Consider the following 15,884-nt stretch of genomic DNA (forward strand, 5'->3'; position numbering starts at 1 on the left):
TTTCAATTATTAAAGTACACAAATCTTTTAAGAGCACAATGTGTTTGGTTTGCACAAAATCAAACACATATATATATATATATTTAAAGATACTACATGTTTCACACTTATATGCATTTATTCTTATTTCTAAATGGAATTCATGTAGTGGTAGAGGATTTAGGATCCATTGCCGCTCTTGTGTTTGTCGGAGTGCTCTTGCTTTGCAAGGGAACCAGCATTGTAACTATCAAGGAATAGGGAATTCCACAACCAGTCCGTGTATTTCAATACAACAACTGAAGCAATAGCTGTAACAATAGAGTCGCTCGGGTAGACCGTTTTTGTATATAAAAGACGCGAGTGAATAACGTGACCTTGAATAATTGTGAGAAATTTATCAAAAATACAAATGAAGATCATAATACGGTTTTGAAATTCTCATATTAGTACAACAGCCTATTAAATCCTTATAGATTTGAGAACTTATTCAAATTTGATTGATTTTATTTTTAATGAAATAGGAATAACGCCTTATTATTTCACACTCCACAAAATACAGATATAATATTATGCGAAACTCTAAAGGCATTTTATATTTAAAATAGTTTTACATATCTGTATGCAAATAATGACTGTAATAGTTTATGAGAACGAGGATTAAATTACCCATGTTTTAAAAAAGGGCGCTCGTGACAATTGTTATTTACATTTTGTCGCTCTATAGATAATAATAACAGAGGGCGTATTTTATTTTCAATAGTTTTGTTATTTTCAATAGCTTATGTCACACTCCTGGTTGACCGAATAATGATACAAGCAGATATTAATTTCAATAGATTTCAAATACTTTTGCACAAATTTTATTTGTTGCCAAGTATTATAATAATTTGGAACCGTCTTTTAATCTATAATAATATTGTGTATATTAAAGATGAAATGTTTTAGCTAACTATAATTTTTTATGCAAGTAAACTTTACTCATAATCTCTTTAATATTTTACCTCCGACAGATACAGTTATAAAATTAAATAGTTGTCGGATGTAATCAAATATCAATATTAAAAAAAGGTAGCTCCAAAATAATTTGTTGTAATATTTGTGAATAGCGTCCTCTTCTATTTTAATCCTAAACCATCATGTGTCACCTAAATGTATTAAGTTAAACTATTACACGGCAGATGGCGCTGTACCTATTACTTGTCAGATCACTCGGGACGCGTTAGGAATGTCACAGTTCGGTAATGGCCGCCGCCGGGGTGGTCTATTTAGGTTGTCGTGTGTGCGTCGTGTGTTGATTGGTTGTTTACATTATTTACATCAACATTCTTATCATAACAAAAGTTTCAGAATCTTATTCCTCTGGTTTTTGTTCCATTTAAAAAGAATTCTATAAAAGTGTTTTTAATCGTGACCGTGCGTATACTTATTGAAATGGGAAAGCATCATATTGTGTAGTGTTGTGTTTGAAGTTAGCCAAATGTTGGGCTACAGAAGCAATATGTGCACCCGGCAGCACACCCAGGCGTGCTTGAACACATCCTTGTCCATACGACAGGAGATACAGCGGTTTGAAAGTGTACATCCATCGATATACGCTTTATACGACCTCGTGGAGCTCGTGCCTGACCCGTTATTGGCCCAGCAGATCCGAGATCACGTCGTCGCTATAGAAGGTTTGTCATCTCTACCTTATTTACCCAGCCAACCCCATGCGTCGTGTTTACGTCGTTTATATCTCCCGTTTCTAAGGAGACGCCGTGTTTTGTATTGATAAGGCAAGCCGATAACCTATGTATGTATCGATTAGAATACGCAGTTTAAACATAATATTAATTTCAAGGATAATCTTTAAACATTGTATCAATTAAATCAATAAAATAAAATCTTATCTCATAAAAATAATGAACGTGGTATGAAGTTGTAATCTTTATATAACAATAAATAAGTGGTATCGCAATACATATACCGACAACTGTTGATTGATGGCACAAGATCACGTTATTTAAACCGCGAAACGAGTAACAATTAATAAGTAACGTTATGATATTTTGTTATAATACAGCGTTATATTCAATTATCCTTGACAAGAGAAAGATCTGTATCGATTACAATAAGTTGTTGAACGTATAGCAGCTTCCTATAATACCAGGTTACCGTCGTGTTTTGAATTAACAGTCACAAATCTTAGAGCAGAATAACATTATTTTTTAAATATTCATTTGTATTCTTACCATTTACGCTGGCATCAAATTATTGTATTCTAGACTTGTGTTCTAATTATAATATCATGCTATTAGCTCGACAGATGTTCCGGAAATACTATACTAAAAAGTTATTAGGGCACAATGATATTATCAATTTACTTCGTGACGAATACTTTTGTATATAGTATATATACGTTATGGTATCAAAAGTTTCTCCTTGTTAGTATCCGTGATAAGAATTGTGAATTACAACTATACTTTCATATAATATATAATAAATAACTCCATACAAATCACGAACTTGACATTAAATTCTCTCTGGGTTCATTGTCTTGCTGCCGAATGGACCGTCAATTGTTGGTTATAAAAACTATTATTGTGCTGTATAGTTCCTTTCTTTCTATGCCTTTTTTATTTTAGATTGCTCTGGAAAGTTTTACAAGCTGTTCCATCACTCGAATATTCAATACTATTTATTTAGAATTTATAAGAACGAATGCTATTGAAGTCATAATTTTGAAATTATTATTGATAACTTGTTTTAAATTTCTTAAGCCTTTAAGTTATCATACGTGTACGCATAATGTTAGAGCTAAATCAGTCAAGCTTTGATGGGATAATTAATACCACAAACATACATTATATTAACCTATTACACGAAAGAATTTAATTTTTTAAACAATGTTATTCAGTTTTAAATCTAAATTTATAAGTGTTATACTTATATCGATCTATTTACAATGCCTTAAAAGCCTCACCGACGTGTACAAAGCCAGGCTGTGTGCCAGTTATACAATATGACGGTACAGCCTCAAAGGGATCTCCGTGGCGTCCTGCTTGTGTTGTGATATTTAAAGTAATTCCTAGTAGTAAACGCAGCACACGTTTAACATTATTACTGCTTAACGAAACAGTCGGCTCCGTTTAATGATCCCTGCTATTTAAGATGTTTTAAAATTACACTATGTCGTGGTGTTGTATTCAAGAGCATTTACTTATACATTCTAAAACCATGTTATCACTTTCTGGATCATTTCGCTCTTTAGAATGTTGTTTTTCGCCTGTAGTTTAGGGATATGGGGGAAAGGTTATTTTTAAGTCAGATATTCACTTATGTAAGTTTATTTAATTTATTTGTTTTGCCATAAATGCTTATATCCGAAACAGAATTCCGTTTGAGACATAGTTTAATTAATTTTTACTCCCAACACGCTTCAACATTACCTAAACAAAATAAAATTGTGTTATGTCTCAGCGTAATATATTTAGAACATTAAAAAAATATATGTTATCTTAAATAAAATATAAAGAGATAAACGGAAAGTTTTCATGATATTTTATTTACTATAATAAAAATTTGAACCAACTGGGCTGTGATCACGCTGAAGTTTGTCGGACTGCATCTTCATAAAAGTTTTTATCCTCAACGTTATTAGGCATGCAATGTTCCTGAAATATATATTTAACTGATGTAATAAACGGATTAAATTTCAAAGGTAATATCTATACGTGAATTTACAACTGAAACTGTTAGCTGTTTGTATTTACGTATTGTGACTATAATTAAAGGACTTAATCAACGTAATTAAATCGTTAAATAATGATGGTCGGTATGTTTGTCTGTTTATGCTTCTTGTTTGCGAATATCAGGAACGGCTAAACCGATTTAAGTGTGGTTTTCACATTCTAATTTGGTGTATTATACGGTTTAAACTAATTGAAAGTAGTAGCAAGTTAAATAACGAGTTATAATATCGAACGAAACGTGTACGAAGTCACGGAACAAGCTAGTCAATAACATTTCTGAATAATTCATATACAGCTCGAAATTATTCCACCACCTACAATAACATTAACCATTAAAATATAATATATACATTGTATGCATAAGATTCGTTGTTTCTGTTTGTTTATGTTGGGAATAAATTTTTCTAAAATTATCACCATAGACCAACTAAGTAAGAAGCTTTTAATTTATATTCAATTATCTTTTAGACCGCCGTTCACTGTTTGTGTTAAACTAACCTCTATATTGGTTAACTGGAAAATCTGATACGCGATATTAATATCTTTGTTAATTAACATTAAATGTTTGACAATAATTTTAACGTAACATTTATAGTATATTATTGTTTATGTTCAATAAGTTCTGATCGCCACAAATTAAACGTAATAACGAAAATTTCCGTACTAAAATATACATTGGTATATTTTTTTGTCATTATGATTTATATTTCCACGAGACGACATTGATAGCTCATGAGAGAATATTTTATAACACGTGGATGTGGGAGTATTACTCATTTGCTACAACAAATGGACGAACCTCTGCATTTCTCGAGGCCCTTGTCATACGAAACTGACACTTATTTCTGTATCATTAAAGGGCGTTTAATTATTAAGCAACCACCAAGGGAGCTGATTACGCCAGTACAGGTTCTGCCCACGTGTATGAAAAACAAGTTTTATTCTGTTTTATGAGTTTATATTATGAAATTTTGTGTTTGAATGCAAAATATAGATATCAGGAAAGTTGTTATATGTACCTATGTTAAACTTGTACTACGCTTTATTTAAAAATATTATTGATTGTACATTCAGGCTTAGAATTCGTATCCTCATGGTTTCTTAGAAAATAAAGCGTTTGTATAAGTCCAATAACAGATCCACTTTGTTACTAGTACATATACCGTGACTTTATCTGGTGTGATGGTATCTTTATCCAATGGTGTACGTCACTAGCGGGCTCTGCTGGAGTGATGGTCACCGTTACCAACGGTACAAAACGATTTCACACTTGGTGGACTATGTAGGTGGCTCTGTAACGTACCTCCACACGTATAGAATATAAATATTAGCCTAATAGTTTTAATAACAATGTTCGTAGACGTATTCCGTGTATAATTTTATAGTACAAATATTTTGTTACTATTATTATAAATAAAACTTATTCTTTGTTGAGTCAAATCTTGTTCATAGTTTCTATTGTCTTGGAATTAAAATTTTCTCCGAACGTTGCTAGAATGCAATTGTATTAAATTATTTTACGTAAAACTTTTGGCAATTGACCACGTTTTAGGGTTCAGCGTAAAATTATATGAAATCCGATGTAATTGAAATGTTACTTGTAGGAACAAATTATTACCATGTTAGAAACCCTGTTCATATCAGCATTAACAGTTAACTTCTACTTTACTTTAATGAGAATATTACTTAGGAGTTTTTATCGTAAAAAACTTTTTAAAATGTAAAACGTGTAGACATATAAAAATTTTGCGTAGCCAGGAAACATTATTTATTTAGACATTTCAATAAAAAAATACCTTTAGCTGAGAAAAAAAATACTTAGTTTTATCAAATTAATGAACCTTTCACATGCCTTTAATATATTTTTTATTTATACGGAACACTGCGCACTGGTGGGTCGAAGAAAATCGTTTTAGTGACTGACCCAATTTCCATTAACGTGAGAACAAAATCACAGCTCGATTGTTAAAAATTAAAACACGTATTGTCTTAATTGGTTAAAACTATAAAAACAATGGGATTATTGTGGAACATTACGAGAATCACGATTTAACTTTTTACATTGAACTTTCCATTATATTATTTTCACTTTACTTTAGTAAGTAGATTGTATTTTTCAGTCATTCCTCCTCTCGTAGGTCGCTCTGAAGAATAGGTATTTTGTTGTATACTAGATACATAGCTATTAAACAATTGCATGTGAAAATTATCTGATTAATGTGAAAGTATTGTATTTTTTTTTTATTTTATATAAATGTTAAAAAGATAGATAAAAAAATGAAATTTTTGCTCTTTTATCTGTATTTTTGTCTTATGAATATAAATATTCTTAATCCGTTATAAATAAAATAACTTTAATGATAAATGAAAATGCAAACTTCGAAATATACTTTTCAAAATTAAAAAAAATCTTTAGAGTTTTCCCCCTTTTTTTAACCACAAAGAAATTGTGTCATGATAAAATTTCGTAAATTCAGTTCGCCAAATTTACTTTCATTCGCATATTTGAATTTTGTAACCGCGGAATGTTAGTACGTTTAACCCCAACGACCAACATTTATTTCAAAAAGAAGAAAATACTCGTTTTATCATCAAATTTAACTTTATATGTTTTTGATTTTTTTATAATCACTCTGAAGAATACTATTACAAAAAATAATATGCAAAACCCCTTGTAAACTGAGCTTCATCTAAATTACTTTTTCCAACGGATACTCATAATTAAAATTTTTAATTTATTATAGTTTTCCTTATAAAGACGTGTAATATATTACCAATAAAGTGATAGTAAAAACGACGCCAAACGTGTACAACGTTTGAACGACGACTAATAGCTTAGCCAATTACGACGTCGTTAATAAACAACTAGCATTCGTAAGAGATAAAACCAATGTACAAGTTAACGGCTCATAACTATGAAATTTAACATAAAATACATATATATAGTGTTTCTAAAAGTTTACCGATTTTAAATTAGGATCTTCCCTATATTGTTCTCCATAAACCGTTTTATACTAAATATAATCTAATATTTTATATCATTAAATTTACATCGAATCTTAATAGTATACAATTTAACTGAAAAAATATTCAAACAATCCTTTTTTTTTATTTCAATTCATTAAGAGAAGAGGAACGAAAAATAAAAGATCCCGCTGGAAACAATGGCACAGCAAAAAACGCTGTCACTTGCCAAATAAAGACGAATGTCGTCTAAATAACACTCATTGTTCCAGAGAATAGATATGACATCATTCGACGCTTAACCCGAAATATTGGTGCTTCAATTACAGGATAATGTACAATGTCAAGTGCTGTTCAACGTTGGAATTTACAATTCGTCTACCCGCGAGCGTAGATTAATAAGGAATTATGAATAGCTGATGCTGTATCTGTAGTGAGACGGATTTAAGTGGATGGTTAAATTTAAATGCAACTAAGCTTTTCGGATCCTACACTTTTTTATACTGTGAAACATCAACTTTCATCTCGTACGCCCGTGAACACGTTTGTTGTAAAGGAACGTAAACGTCGGGATTATTTAGTTATGAAATAATAAAAGACGCGTAGTATCCGAGAAACTTAGTTTCATTTATTTAAATGTGTCCACGCGGAAATCTTAGTTATCATTATAGACGGTTTAATATTTTTGCTTCCATCATTCTAGTATATTATAGTTTTTGGAGTCCGTGAACATTTATTTCTGACAGATAAAATTTTTGGTCCGTAATGTATCATTCGCGTGGACAGCGCTGTCTGAGGATTATTGACGTAAAATTTTAAAATACTCTTGGCACGATATCTTCAAAAGGTATTCACTGAATCGATTTTAATGATTTCTATAACCAAGTACAATAGTAACAATTGTATGTACATTTTCACTTTATACCTTTGATGTCCTTTTGTTTGAAAACATGTACTTCTCATGATATGACATCACATTCGTAATAATATGATAATGTATTGTTTTTGATGTTTTTGTGTTCCACTTTTTATAACCAAAAATAAAACCAGAAAAAGCAAATAAGGGTCTTGTAAAAACGAGCAGTTTACAATGTTGTATATAAAAAAATAGGTTATAAATTAAATGAACAAACCTTTGTATTAAAAGATAGTATACAGTGAATAAAGTATTTGCTATTAGTTTGATCTAGACATATACACACATAGATTTGCGTTTATTTTGGGAAAAAGGATATTGCTAGAATAAAAGAATTACTATAAAATAGTTTTACTATAAAAAAAGATTTTTTTTGTTATTCACACTCTTCAAAATGTATTGAATATTATAAACTACGTTTCTCTAATAAAATCATTATTGCTTGTTACTAAACTTTCTATCAATGACCTATTAAGAATGTTAGATACTTAGCGTGTTGATAAAAATCCATCTTCTACAAATGAATTTAATTTTCAAGTACAAAGTGTAACATCGTAAGGCTAATAGTGATGAACTGGTGTTATCAGTGAAGTGGCTCAAACAGCTCGTTTCATTCTAACAGCTGAGATAGAAGTCTTATCATTTGACGGTTTAACGTTAGGAATTGTTGCAATTAAAAGTTTCAAACGGATCTTCTGTTTCAGTGGCAACATTTTTAACGATCAACTCTTACGTACTGACTTTCCGTTTGTTTTTTTGCGCCGGAATTTATTGACGATATATAGGTTTACATATGGCTTCTTCTGTGAACATGTTGTCGGATGCGGTTTTGCTTGTGTATTATATATTTATATGGGCTACGAGTTCTTCCAAATTATTTATTTCTATATATATTTTTTCTCAGCTGCAGTTTTTTTTAAATCATAGCTTATATATTTTTATATGTAATCCTATCTTGTATCATCCAATGCTAAATGAAAAGATTTCTCGACATTGCGTCTCATTTTGAGGTCAACATTATAGTATACAAGGAAATAAAAAAACTTAACAAATTATATACTAAAACCTTCCTCAAGAATCACGCTATAGAGTGGTGATAACTGTTTGATAATCGGTGCAGAAGATTTTCCGTTTATCGCGAACAGACAGATAGACAGAGGCGGCGAAGGACTTTGTTTTATAATATGTATATATATATTGATTGAGAAGCTCAGTGTTAATTGAAATATTTCTTTTGTTGTAAAACGTTTATATCTGATTATGTGCAGTTAATAATTTAAATAAACAATATTTAAAAAATACTTTTTTTATATCTCAATGTGTTAAAAAGCCTTGCTGATACCAAGTAGGTACTGTAAAATGATTTATATATACAGAAAGAATATGAATAGCAGTAGAGTTGATCTCCGCTCATAAAATGGAGTTCTATAAAACCGAAAGATCGTAGACAATGAGAAATCAAAATATATTTATGTTGTTTTTACTTCAAATAGCAATACAATATTATTTACAACGCTCCGTACGCAAGAGAGTGGTAGAGTATATACTAATGTATCATTTTCTGGTCTGTACGTGGTCACAGCAACACCTGCATCACGGGAACCGTTGATATCGAGAATTCTAAAATACATTCACCTCTCAACACCGTCCTGATACAAAATAACCACTAAAAAATTGAAGCTCTGTAGTCGCACGCTGCGAGTTGCCGTGTAATTTAGAAAAAAAAAATCACTATAGACCTGCCTTTAGAAACGGAATACACTGTTGACTTTAGAATTTCGAATCACTTGTTACTATTGAAACGTATTTATATTTTATGTATATAATAATTATAAACATAAGGCTTTAGGCAATCGTGTATACATAAAGGAAATAAAGACATATTCTAAACCTAATAGCAATATAAAAACTACATTTTATATGAAGTTATCATTAAATGTGTTTTATCCGCGTGGTGATAGCAATGCGAGCTTAATATCCTGTCTGAATAAAAATAAATATTTTATATAGATAACAAGATTCCGTGTTACATTTTCTTATATGAGCTTATTTAGGTTTTGCTATAAGTTATTACTTATTGTATCAATGTACCGTTTTTGCGATGTTACTGTGATAATTTTGGTATTATTTAAGACAGCTAAAGATTTTATGGCAGATTTCAAGTTATAAAGACAGAATATGAAACTGCTCCCGAGTTTAGGCAACACGTTAAAGTAATGTTGGTTAGTTTGTACCTTCAACTGGAATCTCCCAGTATATGCAAGATGTGTTTTATATAAGCCAGGAATATAAATTTGTCATACACTAACCGAATATAAAATTTATAACAATAGGACATAATTCTTTCATATTCTAACCCATGTTACCAAGGCTTAAATCATTCAAACACATTATAAAATTAAGAAAAATAAAATATTCAAATAAAGAACAGTTACACATAGTTTTATTCGATTATGAATGTACCTACCGATATAAAATATATTATAAGACTGCTGCCGAAGACATCAATAACAGTATCGTTTAAAAAGGGCAGTACAAACACATCGATGCTAGTTTTGAGTTAAAAACTCCCGTGAGCAATTCAATTTAGCTGAAATAACATGTATGAAAGGGTTGAAATAATTACAACTGGGAACGGAATGACAAAATTTAATTAAATTTCATATGAAACTGTGGCGTTTTTTTTCTGCTGGAGTATGCGGTTTTAATTCTTGTACTTCAAATATAGACCGGACCTCAAAGAATATTAATATATTAAATTCTTCTGAGCTTTTTCAAGAATTAATTCAACGTTCTTCTAACTATATGAGTTGTGATATCTTATTCATGCTATAAATATTATTAAAACAGAATTATAGGATATTTACGTAAGTAAATAAAAAATTTAAAAGTTGTTGTAAATACATATTAACGTATCTGTGTAGTTTTCTCGTCTATTAGCTTAGATATATCCCCTTTGCAATTTCCGTATCTAAACCCTCCTCTCCACATTGTCCTTGGAGCCGGATGTAAGAAAAGGGAACTCATTACAAAGTACATCACTAACGTATGTTTTCATTGAGCTTGTGTTATCATCAGCTTATACAGACGATTAAATTATTACGTAAATTTGTATGACTAAAAATAAATTTACTTAAGGAAGTCATCTATAATAAATGTTAAATTTCATCGGGTTAAAAATATATATAAGTTTTATGAAATTATTTGAAGAACTCTACTAAATGTAGCTTGTAAGTCTAGCCAGCTAGATCATAAGATATAGATTAACCATGTTCCGTGAAATCTGGAAAGTCAGGTAGCGTTTTGTATAGACTAATATTTTTGGTACATTACAACCCCACAGAGACCTTTGTGGTAAAATGGAAGCGGCTAACTAGAAAATAACTAAGGATTAAAAGCGTCTAGAGGCGACTACCTGATTCCCTTTTAGTCCTCCCTTCGTAAACACAGAGAGGTAATTAGGTTGTTTTATAATGGAACAGTATTAAGAATTACGTTGGAATTATACTACGGAATGTTCAGGCTTCGGGTGAATTGTACCTATTTTATTTATATAAAATTTGCTCTCTTGTTTCTGTCAGGCCTGTTAAATATTAACGGATTTCACTCAGACATAACTTGGACACTATTAATACCCACACATCCATAGCAACACAACACGCACACACGGACATAAATACATACATGCACAGTAAGTCGTATGTGTTTGTAATAACTAATAAACGATTGTTGAATATATGTGTGAGTTTCGAACAAATTATCAATACATAACTAAGGTAAAATTAATTCCTTTGTTCGACTAATTGCATGTTCTAAATCTAGCACATCTGTTACCTACTACGTGATTAGGAACTTAATCTGCATCGAAATGTTACACTCCTTATACTCGTATACTGTTGTATATATGAGACGGGACTCACGTAGGGAAGTAGTAATATGTGCCTTAAATATTATAATTGGTACATATTTGTGTACTGCGTAATCTTAAAACGGTAGTTTATAAGACGATACGTCGCTCCTACATACATAAATCATTGTACTTAACTGTACTGAATAAGATTTATGATTGGGAGTGTTCAAACTGTCATTGTCTAGGTTAGCGCTTGGAGATTGCGAAACTTGTTAGAGGCAGAAAATGAAACTATCGTATTTTAATGTTATATATATAAAAAGCCTAACGATTGAACTTCCTTTACTTATAGGTTATATATATTTAATGATTCTGTTGTAGTAAAATTGTCTGTGGCCGAATATTTCAGGGTTGCTAGATTTATGTAAACCAGGTGTATTTTCAACAATACAAACTATTAAAATCTTGTTTTATTCTCCACTGTACAGATTATGCATTTAAGGATAAGTGTGTAATATTTTCTAGTCTATCACTAAACGCAACACCCTCGCCGAGTGGGTAGATCGTGTGTGAATGACTAACTCAAACACACGTTCATTCATTTGTATGTAATATTCGTTACCTTTATAAAATATTCCATAAATACATTTTCAATAACAAAATGAACAAGCACATTAAGAAAGCCAACAAATTAACTGTAATCTAATCTCGGCGGAGGAGCTGTGATAACTGAAGTATTTTTTCTTCCTTAATAAGCCAGCGCCGGTTGCTGGAACGACGTTTACTTTCCATTTCAATTTACATCACAAGTCTGTTATAAATTATAAGGCAGTAGCATTCGATTTCCTCGGTGGGATGCGCCAGGGGAAGTGTTCCCTGTGAGATTTCTCTAATTCGCTCGAGGGGCGTTCTGTTAATCTTTGAGTTAGCTTCATTCTGTTTGACTGCTACCCATTTATTCCTGTCCGATGTCGATTGAAAGCTTAACTCATTTAATTTGTATTCGAACTAACACTTTACATTTGTAATGTTTTCTTACTATTAACAAGGTATCACTTATGGACAATAATATTTATTTTTCTCTTAAAAATTATCACCTCTAAAATTGTTTTAAAACATATTTACAATATTTTCGACGGTTTCGCAGTACGTTTAAGTATAAAGTGGATGGAATTGAATATATCAGTGCATCCAATGTGTCAGATTTTGTAAAATATTCTGTGAATAAAAGATAAGGACGAAGTAAACGCTTAGGAATATTCTACACTCATGAATAATTCTAGTTTGCTGCTAGAGTATTGTGCATCTAGTGTAAAGAATATCCAATTTATTGTCCTCTGTGTTCAATGTAAGAAATGTTCAGCTTTATACGCTATGCTCGACGCACTGCAGGAGCCGTTACAAAAGGTCATATAGTTTTGATGTTATCTGTAACTCCGTTATACACTATACATAATTATAAAATTGACAGAAAAAAAAATAACAGTATCTAAAGTTCATCTCGGACATATTATAATTCAGACATTTTTAATCATGTATCTGTTTGCATTGACTCAAGTGGAATATAATATACATATATTTCAATATTATTGTCGTAGGGGGCGTAGCTCAGATGGTAGAGCGCTCGCTTAGCATGCGAGAGGTACCGGGATCGATACCCGGCGCCTCCAGGAATTTTTTTTTTGTCATAGATTCTTTTTGCACTATGGAGGGCTATTTAATAGTCTTTTTGTTTAATTTTAAAGTAAATTTGGTTCATATAAAATTTTATTTTTTTATAAAGAAAATTATCCAATATATGATTTTTTTTAATATAAAGTTGATGTATTATTTGTATATACATTAACAAGAAGATGTTTAAAAGCCATTAAAAGTATAAAGTGTATAAATAACCACTAGCACAATTTATACATTTAAGATCATCATGACCCTAAGCTTAGGTACTTTGAAACTCCCCAGAACAAAACTTGCAATTCAGAGACGTTAAGTGAGGAATTGTGAACTATTTGTTGGGGTCCCATCTGAATTAAACAAATTTACCTAGAGATATATTTATAAACTAAACAAGGTTGGACACACGCATACACACACACACACACACACACACACACACACACACACACACACACACACACACACACACACACACACACACACACACACACACACACGCGTAATGAATACTGCGATGTTAGGAAGATCTCGCTAACATAAATTTAAAATTTATTTTTAATTACTACATGTATTTTTTCTTAGCACTATGTTGACTAACATGTTTAAACTTAACCGAAATAATAACCAGAGGCGTTCTTTTAAAGGATTCTCTTTATTATTAACATGTAAATAAAATATAACATGTCCCGGATAACTTCAAAATCTTTCGTCTCTCTTCCGACCAATAATGTTTTGTAAGCTTTTGTAAGGATTATTAAAATACCTAGAAAACTATTCTCGTTTCTAAATTAGTTATCTATTTTAGTACAAAAATTTACGAAGAAATATGAATGGATAACTGAAAACGCTCCGTATAAAGTGGGATTATTCACACTTAAAGTAAGACCTGTACATTGATATGTGCGTACAAAATATAGTAATTTATTTTTAATTTGCTTTACCCATTGATGTTAGAACATTACTAAAAAATCTATTTATTGAACTCATATTTTATTCAAGATATTCCGTGTATATTCGGCTTTAAAAACAATTCCAGTCTTTTCTAGCCTCGACCGAGCTCAATCAAATTGCTTTGTTTTACAAAAACGGTTGCAGATCAGTTATGAAATTGTTACTTACTAACCCTTTTTTCTCTTAAAATATTTTCTATTTGAAATTTATATATATATATTTATTTAATAACGTTTATCTATAACAGCAATTTAAAGAATTCTCTAAATGGTAGAGATTTACATAAAATGAGATAATCGTTTAAAATCTAATTAGAAAAAAATAAAAAATAAAATGTTTACAAATAATATCTAAATTCTAAACCAATATTTAAACATCAAACACGAATAATATTAATTCAAACTTGTATTAAACGGGATAATTTTTCAAGATGCCGCTACCGGTCCATGCAAAAAGGTAGTGAAGTTGACGGAGGTCTCAAAGGTTTTGTACAAAGGTTTATTACGGAAGTTGCTTTTGAATAAACAATATGCGGTTATAATACCTACTCCTCAACTTGGACTAGAGTTTAGTATCCCAAGACACAATAAATCACAAATCAACTATTTACAACGCATACAAACAGCCTGCTATGAAAATCTTTTAATGATTTATATTAAAATATAGATGGCGCTTATATTAAATAATCTTCAACTAGTATTTGTAAAGGCATTTTTCGTCTGCTGTAGTGAAAGTAAAACAAAGCGGAGTTGTCTTATTAAAAATGTAATCAAAACAGGACGGCCGCTCTTCGTTATAACTCGGAAGCTAGATATTTAATATAATAAATTCCTTTGTAAAAAGCTTTTAGATTTTAACAGTGAAAAATAAAACGTGATGAATTTCATATCACATCACGTGGACCAACACTGATAATATTCCGTACGGAATGCTTCCATGTCGTGTCATATCTCGTAGTAATTTTACTGATTTTCAAATGGCAATGTTTGGATTAAATAACTCTAAGGTGAGATATGCAATTATGCTGCAAGCGTAAACTTCGAGCTGCCCCAGCCATAGAGTAAACATCCCGAGGCTAAGCTTAAAACTTAACGTATCGGTTCAACGAGATAAAACAATTGTTAATACAGCCTGGATACACACACTAACATAGAGTCTCTATATGTGTGTGTGCTTATTATGTAACAAAGAGATTCGTAAAGAAATAGAAAGTTAAAGAAAGGCAACATTATGGATAATAGTATAAATAATATTAAATATTATCGCTTGTATATATATATAACTTATGGATACGCCTAAATTAATGAAATCAAAATGAGCAAATTCATGTCTCGTAGTTTATTAACTTTTGCATTTATTGAAAAAACTGTATAATAAGCATGTTTGATGTATTTAAATAATAATAACTAGAAAGAAATAATAAAACTGAGTAAGTATTGTTTCTAAAAGGAAAATTCTCAGACAGCCAAAGGCTTTGTGCCTCCAAAGGTATGCTGTATTAACAGATAACAGAATAAAGATTGTTACATTTATTTAGAAAATATATTCTACTAGACAAAAGGTTGTTTTGGTCCGGTGTAGCGATAGAGAAGCTCTTCTATTTATCTGTACTTTAATTTGAAATTTAAGAAACGTTTCTATTAAAATTATCTATTTTTTTGGAAGGAATTAATTATTAATCTATTAATATTTTAAGTTATGCAATTCGGAAGAAAAGCTAAATTTAATTTAACTTTGATTCGAAGTTTTTACTCAAGATGTTTGCTTCATATGTTTACGGATTATTCGAGCAACAACTTATCAGTCATAATAAAAA

At 30.7% G+C, this 15,884-nt stretch overlaps 1 protein-coding gene and 1 non-coding gene across 2 annotated transcripts in view; both read left to right on the forward strand.

Moving 5' to 3' along the window:
• Positions 1-1,226: 1,226 nt before the first annotated feature.
• LOC116766679 (centaurin-gamma-1A) overlaps positions 1,227-15,884 on the forward strand; it is a 113,311-nt gene continuing 98,653 nt past the window's right edge. The window contains exon 1 of the mRNA XM_032656709.2: positions 1,227-1,655. Within this exon, the coding sequence (XP_032512600.1) occupies positions 1,460-1,655 (196 nt within the window). The 5' untranslated portion in view covers positions 1,227-1,459. The remainder of the gene's footprint in view (positions 1,656-15,884) is intronic.
• Positions 13,041-13,113, forward strand: Trnaa-agc (transfer RNA alanine (anticodon AGC)). Its single transcript has one exon. It is a non-coding gene; the product is annotated as a tRNA-Ala (tRNA).

The sequence above is a fragment of the Danaus plexippus genome, chromosome 10 (genome assembly GCF_018135715.1).
Source record: "Danaus plexippus chromosome 10, MEX_DaPlex, whole genome shotgun sequence".
Lineage (NCBI taxonomy): Eukaryota > Metazoa > Arthropoda > Insecta > Lepidoptera > Nymphalidae > Danaus > Danaus plexippus.